We start from the raw sequence: 15,420 nt of genomic DNA, 5'->3' as shown, positions 1-15,420 counted from the left end.
GTTACTCGATCAATAGAAACAATTGTTGCAAATGGACCAGGAGTACAAGCTAATTTGTATAAAATAAAACGAGAGAAGTAAATTATAATATGGCTATAATGAAGTGCAAACAACAAGTGTTACGTTCGATAATCTTCTAGTCATTTCAAAAGGAATAGAATTGGAATAGAACAGCCGAGAAGGCCAATAAAAAGCGAGCCTTGTCCCACTAGATAGACAAGATAGGCCAACGTTTATGAATCCATCACTAAAGGAAGATTGAAGTAGAAATTATTTTCTAGAGGTCAAATATATGCATAAACTATAAGATTCAAAATCAAAAGCTGGATAACAACTTCGAGCATATATAACAACCAGAACTGGTACAGAAAATTCAAGGTAGTGAAGTAACTGCATGACATGGTGGAGGAAACATAATCAGAAGTTACACTTTGATATATTGGCTATAGAAGGGCGAGACAACATTGAACTTGAACCGTTTGTTTTGGGTGCATATTCCTTCACATTTTACTGGAAAGAGGAAGAAATTTGGTATGACGCCCCTGGGCAAAAATTTTGCCTGTTTTTTTCTTCTTGAACTCTACGCTTATAACAGCAACAGCCTTCCCTACACGCAGTGCCCTGGCCTCGATCTCAATCTCCTCCTAACATAACAATTCAATAGTATTATTATTATTAGTGAAGTAATATTTTTGCGCTACATCCATTATCAGAAACCACTAAAACAACTCCTTAAATTCCACTCCTCCAAATGCATGTTTGATACAATCAGATTGGTATTGCAATAGTTCAAAGAATAACCAACATACCTCACCCACACTTACTCTAACATAGAAAAGACAGAAATACTCATTTGCAAAACAATTCCCAAATCATAAGAGAAGTTAAGTTAAGGTGGCCAAGTCCAGAACTTGAGCAACATGTTTGGTCAAAACAACGCATTTCAGCAACTAAATCTCGGAAATTCAAAACCCACATCCCTTCCACTCTCTTTACCCCGAATACATACTAAACTAATGTTCTTCTCACAGCACTCTCAAGATACTCAATTCAATGCAACGTGACAGACATCCAAAGAGGAAAGACCAAAGATGATTCATTCATACACGAGAACTTGCATTTCACAAACCAAACCTGACCCCATAACGATGATTCAATTAGCAAATAAATGGATCAAAAGAGATAGATAGTTGGTGAGATACATCGACATAGGCAGCATCCAAATAGGAAACATTAATCTCGACGGAAACCCCCGTAGTGGAACCTGAGTATCCAACGGTGGGAATCACGGCGGACCCCACCACATCCACCAGCGCAGCGGTGGCACCACCGTGCAACGAATTGCCAGCGTTCTACGGAAACAAAAAGCAAGAAAAGAATTAGAAAGAGAAGATAAAAAACCGAAAAAAGACAAAGGCGTGAGCGAGTGGACGGACGAGTAAACGTTGAGGTATCTTCATGGAACAGACAATGCGACCAGGTTGGATGAGATCAACTTTAAGGGAATTCATTACTAAGGGTTCGAGAAACCTTGGTGGTAACCCATCAACCTCCGATGATGTTCCCACTCCTTTCTCCAAGTACCTCTTCACCGCTTCCAAATCCATTTTCACTCCCTCCCAATTCCAATTCCAACTTCTTGATGATTTTCTTTCTCTTAATTGTTCCAAAATCTCACCTTTCCTTTCTACCCATTGACTTTCACTCCTTCATTTCAATCATCATAGTCTATTGCAAAATCACAGCACTTGCAACCCTACTTTAATAACATAATAATAATATCTAATAGTATTTCAAGATAACAATAATAAGACTGTAATAAAAATATTAAGGTAAATTAACCTTTTTTTTCAACATTTTGAATGTTTTTGAGGTTAGGCATTAAGAATTATAATTAATACTTCTTATATATAAAACATAAATATCTATTATTATTATATACATTTATATTTATTTAAATAAAATATAAATTTATGTGTATCTGTATGTATGAGATACATAAAGAGTATGAGAGACACAGAGAGCATGAGAGTTATCTCATTGAGTTTCTTGAAATTTGAGGAAGAAGAGAGATAAAGTAAGAGCGAAGAGAGAAAAAACGATGATAAAATTCCAAAAATTCAAATTGGAAAACATTCACGAAAATTGAAGAAATGGAGATATATCTCAGAAAATTAAATTCAAAACAAAAAAATATTTGCTTATGATAACTGTTTTAATATTTTTATAAAAAATAGGAAATGACGCAATGACCATAATACAGTAATAAAATTAAATATATTGATATAAGGATAAAATAGGAAAAAAATTGAGAGTAGTTAAGAAAGAGAATCCCCTTTATATATATAAATAAATATAGATCGTGAAAAAAGTGTTGTAAAGTTTACAACATAATCAATTAGAGTCCAATTGACTTTTATTGTGTAAAAAAAACATTCAAAAACTTTTCTTTTTACTTTGGATAATTGAGGGTTAATGTATAGTAGGAATATCATAATCATGGCATGATTCCTTATGGTTGGTTTGATTAAAGATTCAATGTTCCTCAACTTAGTTTTAAAACCCTAAATCTTAATTGGGGTAGTTAAATTGTTGATCGTTTATAGATTAATCTACACAGATCTAGGAACAAATTTAATAGTAATTTTTAATTTTCTTCTAAATTTTAGAGTGGATCTCCTTATAAATACAAGAAAATTTTGATTTCGAGGACATTATGAAATGCTCTAAATTGAAGCCATTTAAACTTTGAACTAGAATATTCTGGCGCCTACCATGGGGTAGGTAAAACCAATCCTACCTCCCCAAACAAGTCATGAGAACTAACGCGACATGGTCCAACCAGAGGTAAATGACGAGGCTTCTTAATGGAAATCGTCCAACCACAAAATAAGGAGGATGAAGGCCTAAAGTCTATTTATAGTCTTACTTGCAAATATAGGCCTATTTGGACTTTTGTTTATCTTTGTAGGCCCAATCAAGAGGAAAACTCTAGGATAAAGGAATGTGAAGCATATCCAAGGAGACCTCCAAGTCATCAAAACATTAACTAGAACTTTGATCAAAAGAACACAAGAAGACTTGAGTTTCGACTGACTTCAGAAGAGACTAGTCAACATTAGTTTTGGTTCAAACTTTAGCTTAAACAATTGTATAAAGTATTTTAAGATTTCATGAGTCATGTATTGGGCCTAGTAACATAAAATAACCGAGCCAAATATTTGGGTCAAGTAGTGTAGGTTTTGGACCTTATATTTAGGTCAAGAATAGAATATGGTTAGAATAAGGTAGTGTGAGCTATCTAGTGTTACACTTAGGCTTCCTTAAGCCCAATGTAAGCATTTTTATTAACTCTATTCACTTCCTTCTAAACTTGGCCCTCTAAACATATTAAAGACCTAAATATGTTTTTAGTCCTTGATAAGGGTCAAATTGTAAAACAAATCATAGATCAATAAACATGCAATTTATATAGAAAATGTTCAAAAACATGTGAACAACATGTGAAAGCTCCCCAACTCCAGTTGCGCTTAAAGACAAAGAAGAAAAGAGGAAATATGCAGAAATCTTGCAGAAAAATGTAAAAAACAAAGCAAACAATGATGAAACAAAATGAGTCAATCCGCCTACTGCATGAAAAATGACTTAGTGGATTGAGTCTAAAGAAGAAAGTCATGATAAAACACTCAAAATGCGGAGCGCCTCTACATTCGCTAATCAGATTGAGGCCATAACAGTAAAAAAGATCCACAAATGAAAATGTTAAGCGAATTCGAAAGGGTTGAGCGAATAGAATCATTAATTATGAAGAAAGCCCAAATTCTCTCAAAAAGGTATTGAGCCAACTTGCACCAAGTTTAGGAACAAAAGAATTTCGCTTAAAGCCTAAGCCAAGCCAATTTTTGCTTCATGGTTAAGAAAGGTCAGAGTTGGACTAAGCTTGGAACGAATCCCTGATAAATCTCTTACTTTGGGAATCCGAAGAAGCCTAAAGATTTTTTATGAATCCCATGAAATGGGCTTGAGCCAATCCATTAAGCGAATGATGAATCCCATTGAAAATTTCTATGAATAGGGACCTTGGGACATTGTTCAAAAGCATCAAAAGGAAGAGCCATTGAGAGGCCTTGAGAAATCAAGAGGCAACAAGAGGCATTGAGAGATAAAACACTAAGAGCCATTAAAAGGATCAAGTGAGATCTAGGAAAAGGAAAATATAGAGAGCTTCTAATTGTTTAGGCTCAGAAAGACTAAACTTCATAATCAATTAGGCTATTAGACCAAAGCCTCAAAGGAAATGAATACAAATCTTTGGAGAAAAGGATTTTGAAGCCTAAGCTGGCCTACAACACTTAGGGATCCATGCTTGTTGTATCTTAGCTTTTGATACTTAAACTTTCACTATAAAATTTTATTATGAGTTGTTAAATCTATCTTGTTTAAATTGAATGACAATGTGATATCTTTGGAGTCATTGTTGTTTGTAATTGCATGTTTTTTATTTGAGATTTAAACTCCTTGGGTCTGATACCGTGCTTAATGTTCAATAGTGAAGAACGATCATTGATTGTTCATAAAACATGAATAAGGTCAAAAGGCGAATTCATGTATTTGTGCCCTATTTAGCCAACCATATAACTCAATAGTCACAATTCAAGTATTATCAATTAATTATTTATAAAATATATGCAAAAAATTCTCTATCTTTGTATCACTTCATCTTAAAAGTTATATTTCTAATGATATTATTAATTTCATGTGGATTCGACAATCCTCAACTGTACACATTTGACTTGGTCTGTTTACCGCGTAAAAGAAGTGGAACTTAAATAATCTCACCATGAATCCTCTAAATTGGGAACCTATTTTCTTTACTCCTACTATTAACAATACTTAATTTTTTAGACCTCAACTTTTCAAAATGTGATTTTTAGTTAATGAGGTTAGATGAAATTAATCACATTTCTTGGAATAAGTATTTGAATGCTCAATCAACATAATATCTTGTAGCCAATAAATTTTTTTAGTAAAAAACATGATGACTTGAATACTAACCAAAATCTCTTTATTAGAATCAAATCCCACCCCGCCAACTCGTGAGACTTCTTCACCAAGTCTATTATTGCTATGATGTCGTCAAATAGTGAAGTGGCATCACCAATGAGAAATGTCAAGTGGAACTTATACCATGTTTTGAATGAGTTGCCACTTTTTGACGAAGATCTTGATGGACACCAAGACTTAAAAAAAAACAATTATTAGCTTTAAAAGGAATGGTTGAACAAAGTTTAAAAATGCTTTAATAGATTTTTTGTAAGGGAACAAATTGACGACCTGATCGTCTATTTTTTATAAGAAATTCATAAAAAAGTTTTAGAAAAAAAAAACTTTTGGATGAAAGTAAAAATATATACAAGTGTAATAGAAGAAGTAATAAGCACTTGGTTTTTATACCGACAATATTCAATTCTTTACATGAAACTATATTCAAAATTATTACAAGTATTTTCTATACATCTTTAGGCTTATAACGAATATACAAAGTCATTCTTTATTATTTCTTTATCTCCTCTGATTAAAAAAAAAAATGTACAAATATTATTTTCACTGAACTATTTTTAGCTTTTTTTTAATATTTTCCTAGTATCATTTTTGGATATAAAAAATATGAGAAAAGCTCTAAAAAAAATAATTTATACAAATAAATATTCTTTGAGAGAGAGATCTTCACATAAAGAAGATTTTACAAAAGTGGTGCATCTTTTCTAATTCGTGTATATACCGGTGAGTACAACTGATCACATGTCTCGATTCCTATCACTGGTCGACCGATGTCAAGGTCTCATCAATGGGCTGATCGACAACACGAATCCAGTTACGCTTTAGCAGAGTCAATGAAGTTAATCCATGATTAAGAGCTATATAATGTATTCCTAAACATGGTTCACCTCCCTAATCTGACCCAATAAGAAAGACCCACTAAAATAATATAAATAGCACAAATTCCACGATCGAGGTACGTCACCCATATACAATGTTCTGACTACCGAGTGTCGAATATCATTACTGACTTGAGTGTTAGAGTGCCTTCTGCAGGTACCATCCTGGATTACGAGAAGACTTAGAGATAAAACAAGTAGAGTAGAGGAAAGAGTTTGCAAGGAGGAAAGCTGAAATATGATACATCCGACCGATCAAAGAAGAATGATTGATCTCAATAGTTCACTAGACTTGAATAGTGTATAAGATGAATTCTTTTTTTATCTAACACACGATGACCGAAGTAAATGTTCATACAATATAAATCATGATTTTACATATTACATAAGGCCGTTAGTTGGTTCTAAGTTGTAAAACTTTTTATCTATAGAATATTGATGACCATTGTGACTTAAGTGCTAATTTGTTTTTTATCAAATATATGAGAGGTTGGAAGCCTTTATAATTGACACAAATCTCTTTTGCACTTCCTACGCTTAAAGTAGCTTTCATACTAAATACATTTTTATTGACAAAACAAAATTTATCACACAACAGAAAAGTTTGTTTGTTGTGTCAAGAATTTTCTTGGAACAAGTCAATCGTTGATGACTTTTAGAATGTTATGAAAATTTCCAACTTAAATTTGTATCTTATCATAATATTCTTCTTATGCCTTATATATTTTCTTAAATTAACTATTGATGTTGTCTTAAATTATATGTAAAGCAGATTGTTTAATGCTAACACAATTTGTCAAAGACCCAAACTCAATTGTGTTGGATAATCAAAACTTATTTTGTTTAACGAGTTAAACAAATTCAATAAACTATCATAAAACCATCTCATCTCTCTAAATTCACATAACAAATGATGAATAAATCATTTATCATATTATTAACGTTATTAACGACAATCAACACCAATGACGAAAAATATCACGCTACAAAATCAAAAGACTGAAAAATGAAAAGCTTTTAATAAAAAAAGCAATATACCCAATTTTTCTATTCAATATTAGCAGAACTTTAATTCATAAATATAATTTTTTTTATTACAAATTATACTCTGATAACATTCATTAACACACTTTTCGATACCAAATATTTTTGTTATTCTTCAAACAGTGCAATTATGACAAAAAATTAGTGAAACTATTTTTCACTACTAAACTGGCAATTGTTTGAGACACTCAAATTTAAATGGAACATCCTCTAGTTTCAATGTCGTAATTTTATAATTGCAACCGAAATTAAATAATTCTTGAGTTGCAAAACTAAGTTCAATGATTTCATCATTTACTCTACAAAATATGTTTTTAGGTTTGATTAATGAGCGCTCAGATCAATCAGTTCTCTAGCTGCTTGGGCCAGCCTCATCATGATTCTTACAGCAAAACCCACTACCGTGAGGGCGTTCGTCAGAGGGATGTTCATCTTCATCGCTGTCATCTTCATCAAAGGGCTTCTCTTTATGGAAGATACAGCACTTCTTGGAACTCTTCTTCTGCAAAAACTCATTGTCTACAGTGCCCTCTTTCCAACTAACCTTTTTCTTCTTGCGATTTAGGGGGAGGAAAAGTACTTCTGGTTGCTGTTGTTCGTGCTGAGATGAAGAGGTTGATGGCTCAGAGTTCTCAATTGTTATGGTGGTGGTGGCAGTGATGGAAGGCGAAGACAACGCTATTGGCCTGGTGGTGTTCGTGCGTCTGTCCATGACTGTTTTTGTGGGACCTAGATCGAGTAATTCTGCAGGTTGTTCTGTTCCTGTTTATTCTCCTTCAATCTGCGGTCAACTTAGAATATGAAATAATGTCAATCCTTAATAATCAAAATTTGTTTTCACAAAGTTATGTGTTTCTCAATTTTTTATTTATTTTAGCGTAATGTATAGCATATTCCAACTGCATTTATAATTATGATAATTTAGAAAAAATCTGGATAAAAGCAAAAAGGCTGAAGATGCAAAAATTCAGCCTCATTCTAATTCTAATAAAATACAAAAACAGATTACAACAAAGACACCAAATCAAGAGAGGGAACTAACTAAGCAACGCTCAGAACTTACAAATAGCAACAACTACTACTAAATAAAACAAAATAAGAAAGAGGCATCATTACACTGGTACACCAGCTAGGTACTAGGGAAAATGCTAAAAAGTCAAAGAAGAAAGTTTATATCCATCATAAATAAAGGGGAACTCTTTACGCATACCCAACCAGAGACAGTACTCATTTTTGAGCTCCTTTACTAATACGATAATTACTAAAGAGTTAAAGAACGATCACTTATGACAGATAAGTGACTATTTGATATCCATGGACAGTTCATCGAATACTACTAACCGAACAAGAATTTCCTACTTCCAATCGAAGCTCAATTAAAAATAACGCATCTTATATTGAATTCACAAGCATCCCATTCAAACTCCAATAACAAAACTATAGATTACCCCCAAAAAATATCGTAGAAGTGACTTGATAGGTCCTGTTAGTTGAGGGCCCTTAGTTATAGTTATGAGAATTGGGAAGAATCAAGTGGTTACTTAAGTGGCTGATGATGTTATATAAATAGGAAGACGACTGAGAGAGGTGTGATTAATTATGTGGGAATTTGTACAGGAATTGGGGGAGAGGAGAGACTCGGACCTCTTAAAAGTTCAGGAACGTTCTTAATAAAATTAATTCGGTCATAGTTTTTTACTCTATCATGAACCCAAAAGGAAAAAAATCCGTGAAGTGTCACAAAAAAGAAGGGTTTAATGCACTAGCATATCTATAGCTAATGCACATAAATTTCAAGTATGTGTGCCTTTTGTGACTATCTAGCCGATTATCAAACAAAAAGGCTCACATAAGCCATGAAAATACAGAACATATTCTTTAGTTTGAACTCAGTTCCACAAGACCAGAAATCCCTACACTCGGCCCAAAATGAAACAAAGTTCAGTCTACATATCTAAGGCTTGTTCCGTCCAAATTAAGATCGAATGCATGTTGAATCTTCTGCAAAAATCTAAAACAAGCATATTCAACTAGTGTATAAATTATTATTGAGCAAAACATTAGCATTCAAAGCAGCGAGAGAAAATTAGCTCTCAAAAAGTGAATCCTGATCAACTGATATTAGCTTTTTATTATGTTTAATAGCATTTATCATGTTCTTGTTGCCTTGGTCCTTGGGGAACAGACACATGGATAATTACATCCGCTCTAGAATGAACATATGCAATCCTCACGGTATTTAACTAGATTATTAACAAGAGAATTACGGTTTTTAGGCAGTTATTGATTTTATAAATGTGTTTGAATCCCAAATCAATGGTTTTAAAAAATGTTGGAATCCCATAATTCAAAACATTGTTTAAAAATCATTGTTTTTAAAACTACTTCTTCTGCAAAATCAGTTTTAAACATTGGTTTTAAAAGCAAAAAAGTGGAAGAAATTGCCCTATATTTAGTTTATAGAAATCAGATTAGTATAGCAACAAAAATCTTGCAAATCAAGATAAATTGTTCAAATCATGACAAACTTTAACAAGATTTAGAGCTAGCAACTCGATTAGCCCTAATCATGTTTTACTCAACCATCTATACATAACTTCAAGCACCAAATCCCATGTTACAAAGTTCTATAACAGGAAATAAAAGGGGCCAGTGTCCTGAAGAAAGTGGGGAATGAAAAACAATATTCCGTTGAATTAGTGATCCAGTGGAGCATAAAGTTAAGTTAAACAGTTCTCATGTTTAGGATGTTTAGGTTCAGCATGTTCCTTGCCCTTCGCTTCTGATGTGGTGCAACAAATAGCTTGTTTTCACAATCAAATATTAAGAAAACAATTGACAGTGTGATTAGCAATTGCTAAGTTTGGTGGTTTGATCCAAGTCAGGGAGGTACCAGCTGAACAGAGAGCTTTATGTTCACTTTTAAATTTTGTTAGTGAAATATTATACATCAACTACCTGAATTTGCGCACGCAAACAAGAATAATCTATTCCCAATGTTGAAAATACCCAGCATTAAATATGATGAGAAGCAATTCCCCCCACCTGTAAAAAAGGATCAAAATCTTCCACAACTTTTGCAATATTTAAGGATTGTATGCTCCTATAAGGACCGGATACCCATATTCCAGGACCATACAATACTGCCAAAACCAAAACAAGCCTAGTACAAGAAATAAATGAATTTCAAACAATTTGTGCAAATCCGAAGAACATTTTCTAGTTCATCACAAAAGATTTCAAGATCCCAATAAACCCAATGTCAAATAACCTACAATGATTTATGGTACTGACTGAATGATGAGCTGTAAAGAGCAGACAAAGAACAATGTTATATAGATGCTTATGTTGCAAGGATTAACGGACACATAAAATGAGATAAAATCAGGAACAAAAGAGAGAACAGAATAGCAGTACTTGCTGAGAGAAAAGATGGTGAAATGATAGAAATCGGCAGATAGAAAACTTGGTTATTAAATGAAGTATATCCTATCACTGCCCGATTTACGTCCCCTGAGATATAGATGTAACTGAGTATTTGACACTCAGAAGCTTCCCACAACATCCCTTGCAACAGCAGTGATATTCTTCCAAACCTAGCAGAATTGTACCTAACTCGGTAACAGAGTTATAAAGGCTCACAGTAACTGATTCTAGAGCTATAAAAACACCCCTTTGTAAACCCTAGTTAGTATGTACCTTGACCTATCACAAAATCTCACTCATAAAGAAGAGTTGACGAAGTGGAAGTTGACCCAAAATTATAGCTCAAAGGATTTTATAAATAAACAAGTGAAACTATTGAAAAGAAAATAGATCTAAATGGTCTTTCTGTACATTAGGTTATGACAAAATCCAATGGTGTGATATTATCCACGTCGAAACCTTGTCCAATAAGAAAAGACTTTTGTTGTCATATGTATCAGTTCGACCCTAAAACCTAGAAATTCTTCTTTTTGGTTCATTGACCAGTCCATTTTTTACAAAACATGGGTATGTACCCTCGGTCGCTAAAAATAGCAGCTAGCTAAAAAATATGTACAAAATAGAAAACACATTTATTCAATACACCTATTCAGTAGCACTGCATCAATCAACTAAACAGGAGCTGGCATTACAAAAACATCTATATAATTGAGCTAATAAATTGTGCTATTATATGTACTAGTGGAACCTTTATTTGTAACTTATCGACATTTCAATCCATATATGACATTCTCACATTAATCTATAACATTTAACTTTAAAGAACTCACAATCTCCCACTGAAATTCAAAGTATTTACTTTGCCAAAGAAGCAGATAGGGACGCTAGTTTGGGATCCAAATGGTTATCAAACTAACGTCTTAACTCGTAAACTCGTTCAAGTTTACATTCCCACGCCCATTGCCGGAGTTGACTCCGAAGCAAACGCGTTGGCGAGTACAGAGGGGTTTTCTATTTAACCCAGAACAACGCCATTGATCGTCGTTTCTTGTGCGGAAATAAAAAGAAACTCACCGCGATTAGATTCGTTCTTCTCCTCCACCTCGCGGATTAGGGTTCCCTGTTCTGATCTCTATTCGCCGCGCCGCGTCGTTCTCTTCTCCAGTCACGCCAAACTCATTGTCGTTTCGCTGCGTGGTGGTGCGTCGTGCTCTCCGTTCGCGGTTCTCTCTTCTCGCAATTTTCTCCACTCGCGGTTCCGATTTGCTCGCGTGGTGTTCTGCTCTTCTCTGCTCGTGATTATATAATAAATTTGTGGTAATTTTAATTGCTCTGGCGTGGTGTTTTTCAATTATAGAAAATTGAATAATTATATAATATAAGAAGAAAGGAAAAACAAGAAAAACATAGAGAATGAGAATCGCAACAGGATGAGGAGAAGATGAGTACCTGATGTAGTTTGATTTAAGCCGCGATTAGGGCTTCGTTTAGGAAGAGATTCATCACAACAATTTCAGACGCGAACAGGGAAAGGCAGCGATTGGTTTTACCCTTTTAGACCCGGTTCATATCCAACACCCTCTTAATTTCAATAAAATGAGAAACATGTGATAAAAGGAAAAAAAGAACTCTAAGTCATTTATCATTTTGGAGTTACTATTTTAAAATAAAGAAATTACAAAATAGCATTTTCTTTTTTATAAAGGAAGAGGAAATGAAATTCGGAACATGATTTTGAGAACATGTGACGTGTTTTTTGGAACAAGATTTTCAAAACAAAGTATTTAGAATAAGTTTTTCAAAATCTTACATAAATATTTACCTCTAGAGATGTTATGGATTAGGACAATTTAAATTTTTTTCATATTAGACAATTTAGAAAGAAAAAAATTACATTTTATTACCCAAAATCTATCTAGGCTTCAAAACACCTTTAGTCACAAGACTCAACAGCAAGACACAACGAAGAAGAAGATAACAATGTTGTAAGAGCGATGACGATATAGTATAGTAAAGAGGGTATTTTACTCTTTTGTTGTTAACATGGACGTATAGGTAACAATCATAGAGGTTCAAAAAGCAAAAGTTCTACCAAAGAATGAACATTAAAACTATAAAGTTTCTTCTTAACGTAAATGTTTCATTTACAAGTCTAGTATGCTTGGCAAAAAATAGGGTTTAGTAGTCTTCTAACAAATAAATATAAAAACTAACGTGTTAACGAGAAGGTAAAGTTTAAACTAATACTTCAAATGAATTATATGGAACAATCCACCGTGGTCAGGATGAGTAACCAGAAAACTAGTTAGGTATGTTAATTATGTTCACATTGCTAATACTATGTCTTAACAATAAGTAAATTTTTTTATTACGATGAAGTAAAATTACAAAAGGACACAATCTAGATTACATAAACATTAAATTGATTCATTGTTTAGAATATATGACCTTAAACAAGAGAGAGGTGAATTGTTTATAAGAGATTTTCGAAAACTTTTGAAGGTTTAATGAAACTTTGTGATGAAATTCAGAAGAGGAATCAAGTTAGCCAAGAACACAAACTGTTATAAAGCTAAACATAAAAAACAATTGGTTGTTTATATCAGGTAAAACTTAAACAACTTAAAAATAGAATTTAAAGGAGTTCAGAGAAAGAAAGAATCACACAAACAAGTTTATACTGGTTCACTCTTAAGCCAAGAGCTACATCCTCTTCCCAGAAACCACTGGGTAATCCACTAAGCAATCAAACCAGATTACAAAACACAACACACCAAAGTAGTGACCTTGAACCCTTCAAGAAACACACTACCTTTGGCAAACCACACCAAGAGTATTGATTTTGAACACTTCAAGAACACATAATACTCCTCGACAAAACAACAACAGAAATGCAGAAGATTGAAAAATGATTACACCTGATCAAAGTACAATATGAAAAGAATACAATTGTAATCCTATTCCACTCTCACATGAAAATCCAAAGTTTGATGTGAATCTTGAAAACTTGAGATCAAATATGTCAAATTAAATTTCTCAAAACTGTTTCTTAATTTTAGAAAACATAAACAAACTATTTATATTTTCCAAAGATTGGTCAAAACATTTAATGAATGAGCGTATTCAGTTAGAAATAATTTAAAACAGATTCACCAATCAAAACTGAATTATGTTAGGATTTTTAAAGAAACAATCGGTTGAAACCACGAAACAACCGATTAATTTGGTTTGACAGTTAAGTCAACCAAGTCAAACAACTTTCAACCTTTTTCAAAACTCCTAAGAGTAAAACAACCGGTTGATTCGACAAAACAACATGTTATTTTTCACTTAGTTAATAAACATTCTATTTTAAAAAGGTTTTCAATTCAAACCAGTTCTGAATTCAAACAAGGAGTGGATTACAAAATAATCTACCCAGATCCCATCCACGCACAGCAGCAACACCAGTCTTTCATCAAATACCTTGGATTTGGATTCTTCAAAGCACTTGATCACTCTTGATCAACAGTTTTGACTACATAAAGAGATACGCGACAAATCACGTAATACATGACAAATCATGTAATATCGTTTTAACAAAGATATACATTAAATACGACCGATAAATGAGATAATCCATTATAAACACTGTAAACAAACATAATTATACAATAATAAAGTACGCTTTCATCAATATATACACTTTAATACAAAACACTTACTTGATCACCAGAAAACCTTTTGCAAGGTCACTCTCGATCGAGTACTAAGGAACGGATACGAGAAGAGAAGTAAAAGAGGAGCAACCAAGTGACGAGTAACAATTATTCAATAAGTAGCAGGTACTATCCTAGGTTTTATACAAGTACAATTGGCATCGGTGAGGCCGATATAGTATTAAAGGACAACAAATGGTATCAACGAGGCAGATTGGCAAGTGAGAGTGAGAGAATGACTAAGGTCGAGCAGGTGGGTATGTTCCAAACCTTGCAGAGAGAGATGAAAGAGATGCGCCAAAAAAACAAAGAAAAGATGTGAGTCATGCGTCAAAAGAATGAGGAGGACATACAAATCCTCCAAGAACAGAATGAGAAAATGAGGTAGGAACTGACCGAGATCATACTCGAACCAAGGCCTCAAAGGTCGGATTCAGAAGCTAGAAGACCACCCTTCCCGGAGAAATTTGAGGACACGCATAATTAGGAGAAGACATCAACTCTGAAGATTAATCCATCACTGTCAACTCCCTGAATAGAGACTCATGCATCATCGAGACTTCATCAGGCGATACACATTATTATTTTGAAGGAAGAACCTAAGGGACATGATAACCACAAGAACCAACAAATGATTAAGGACATATCAAACACTTCACAAAAATGACAGTCATCTCAGTATACAAAGTCACACCCCACCAAACCTCGAGAGAGCATCAACAAAAAAAGAACCATATATAAACCAGAACATCAGAAGTTTTTCCTTCTTGTCTTTTCACAAAAAAAGTTATGTAAATAAATTGGACTCGCTTTGGAGGGTCCAAATAGAAGAATAAGTTAGAGTAGATTTAGGGTTTAGGGTTTACATAACATAAATAGGAATGTACTTAACAAAATGGACTTGTGTCAAGCCCATATTTTATGACAAAGTGCGTCTAGATTTAGGATTTTTGCTAACTTACCTTCTAGAAGGAAAAAAGGGTGTGATTTTCTACCCTAGGCTTGACCTAGCCACCCCTCTCCTCTCCTAATTCTACCTTTCTCTCACTCTTGCTCTCTAAGTCATTCCTCCCTATATAAAGGGTGCCTTGGTTCATGTATGGACACATTAAAATTGCATTAAGAAAAGAAAGAAACTTTGTGTGAGTGTTTTGTGAGTCTGAGTACTCCATTATCAGGGTCTTATCTTGAGTGCAGTGCTTTTCAAGTGACGTCTCTGCACCACTTATCTTGGAGCCTCCCACCCTCTAAGTGGCGTGAATCATCCCCATTCCATAAGCTTCTTTCACTCTTTCTCTTTTCTTTCCATGCAT

At 33.7% G+C, this 15,420-nt stretch overlaps 1 protein-coding gene and 1 long non-coding RNA gene across 3 annotated transcripts; both read right to left on the bottom strand.

Moving 5' to 3' along the window:
- Positions 1-324: 324 nt before the first annotated feature.
- Positions 325-1,878, bottom strand: LOC137820233 (uncharacterized). The gene is made up of 3 exons (XM_068624194.1): positions 1,437-1,878; positions 1,203-1,352; positions 325-644 (listed from the first exon to the last, which is right to left on the bottom strand). The coding sequence occupies exons 1-3, from the start codon at positions 1,605-1,607 to the stop codon at positions 501-503; spliced, it is 465 nt and encodes a 154-aa protein (XP_068480295.1). The 5' UTR covers positions 1,608-1,878; the 3' UTR covers positions 325-500.
- Positions 1,879-7,069: 5,191 nt separating this feature from the next.
- On the bottom strand, positions 7,070-12,021 carry LOC137820234 (uncharacterized). Of its 2 annotated transcripts, none has more exons than XR_011082591.1 (3): positions 11,859-12,021; positions 11,484-11,741; positions 7,070-7,774 (listed from the first exon to the last, which is right to left on the bottom strand). It is a non-coding gene; the product is annotated as an uncharacterized lncRNA (long non-coding RNA). The 2 variants fall into 2 exon arrangements; XR_011082592.1 differs by having other exon boundaries at positions 11,484-11,698.
- Positions 12,022-15,420: the final 3,399 nt, after the last annotated feature.

Source organism: Phaseolus vulgaris, chromosome 9 (genome assembly GCF_000499845.2).
Source record: "Phaseolus vulgaris cultivar G19833 chromosome 9, P. vulgaris v2.0, whole genome shotgun sequence".
Classification (NCBI taxonomy): domain Eukaryota; kingdom Viridiplantae; phylum Streptophyta; class Magnoliopsida; order Fabales; family Fabaceae; genus Phaseolus; species Phaseolus vulgaris.
The sequence above is the reverse complement of the archived record's forward strand: the minus strand, read 5'-3'. Positions and strand labels throughout refer to the sequence as shown.

Coding starts and splice junctions, on each gene's coding strand:
- LOC137820233 (XM_068624194.1), bottom strand. CDS start 1,607: ATGGATTTGGAAGCGGTGAAGAGGTACTTGGAGAAAGGAGTGGGAACA. Junction 1,353..1,436: donor AGATACCTCAACGTTTACTC/GTCCGTCCACTC, acceptor TTGTTTCCGTAG/AACGCTGGCAATTCGTTGCA. Junction 645..1,202: donor TGGATGCTGCCTATGTCGAT/GTATCTCACCAA, acceptor TTGTTATGTTAG/GAGGAGATTGAGATCGAGGC.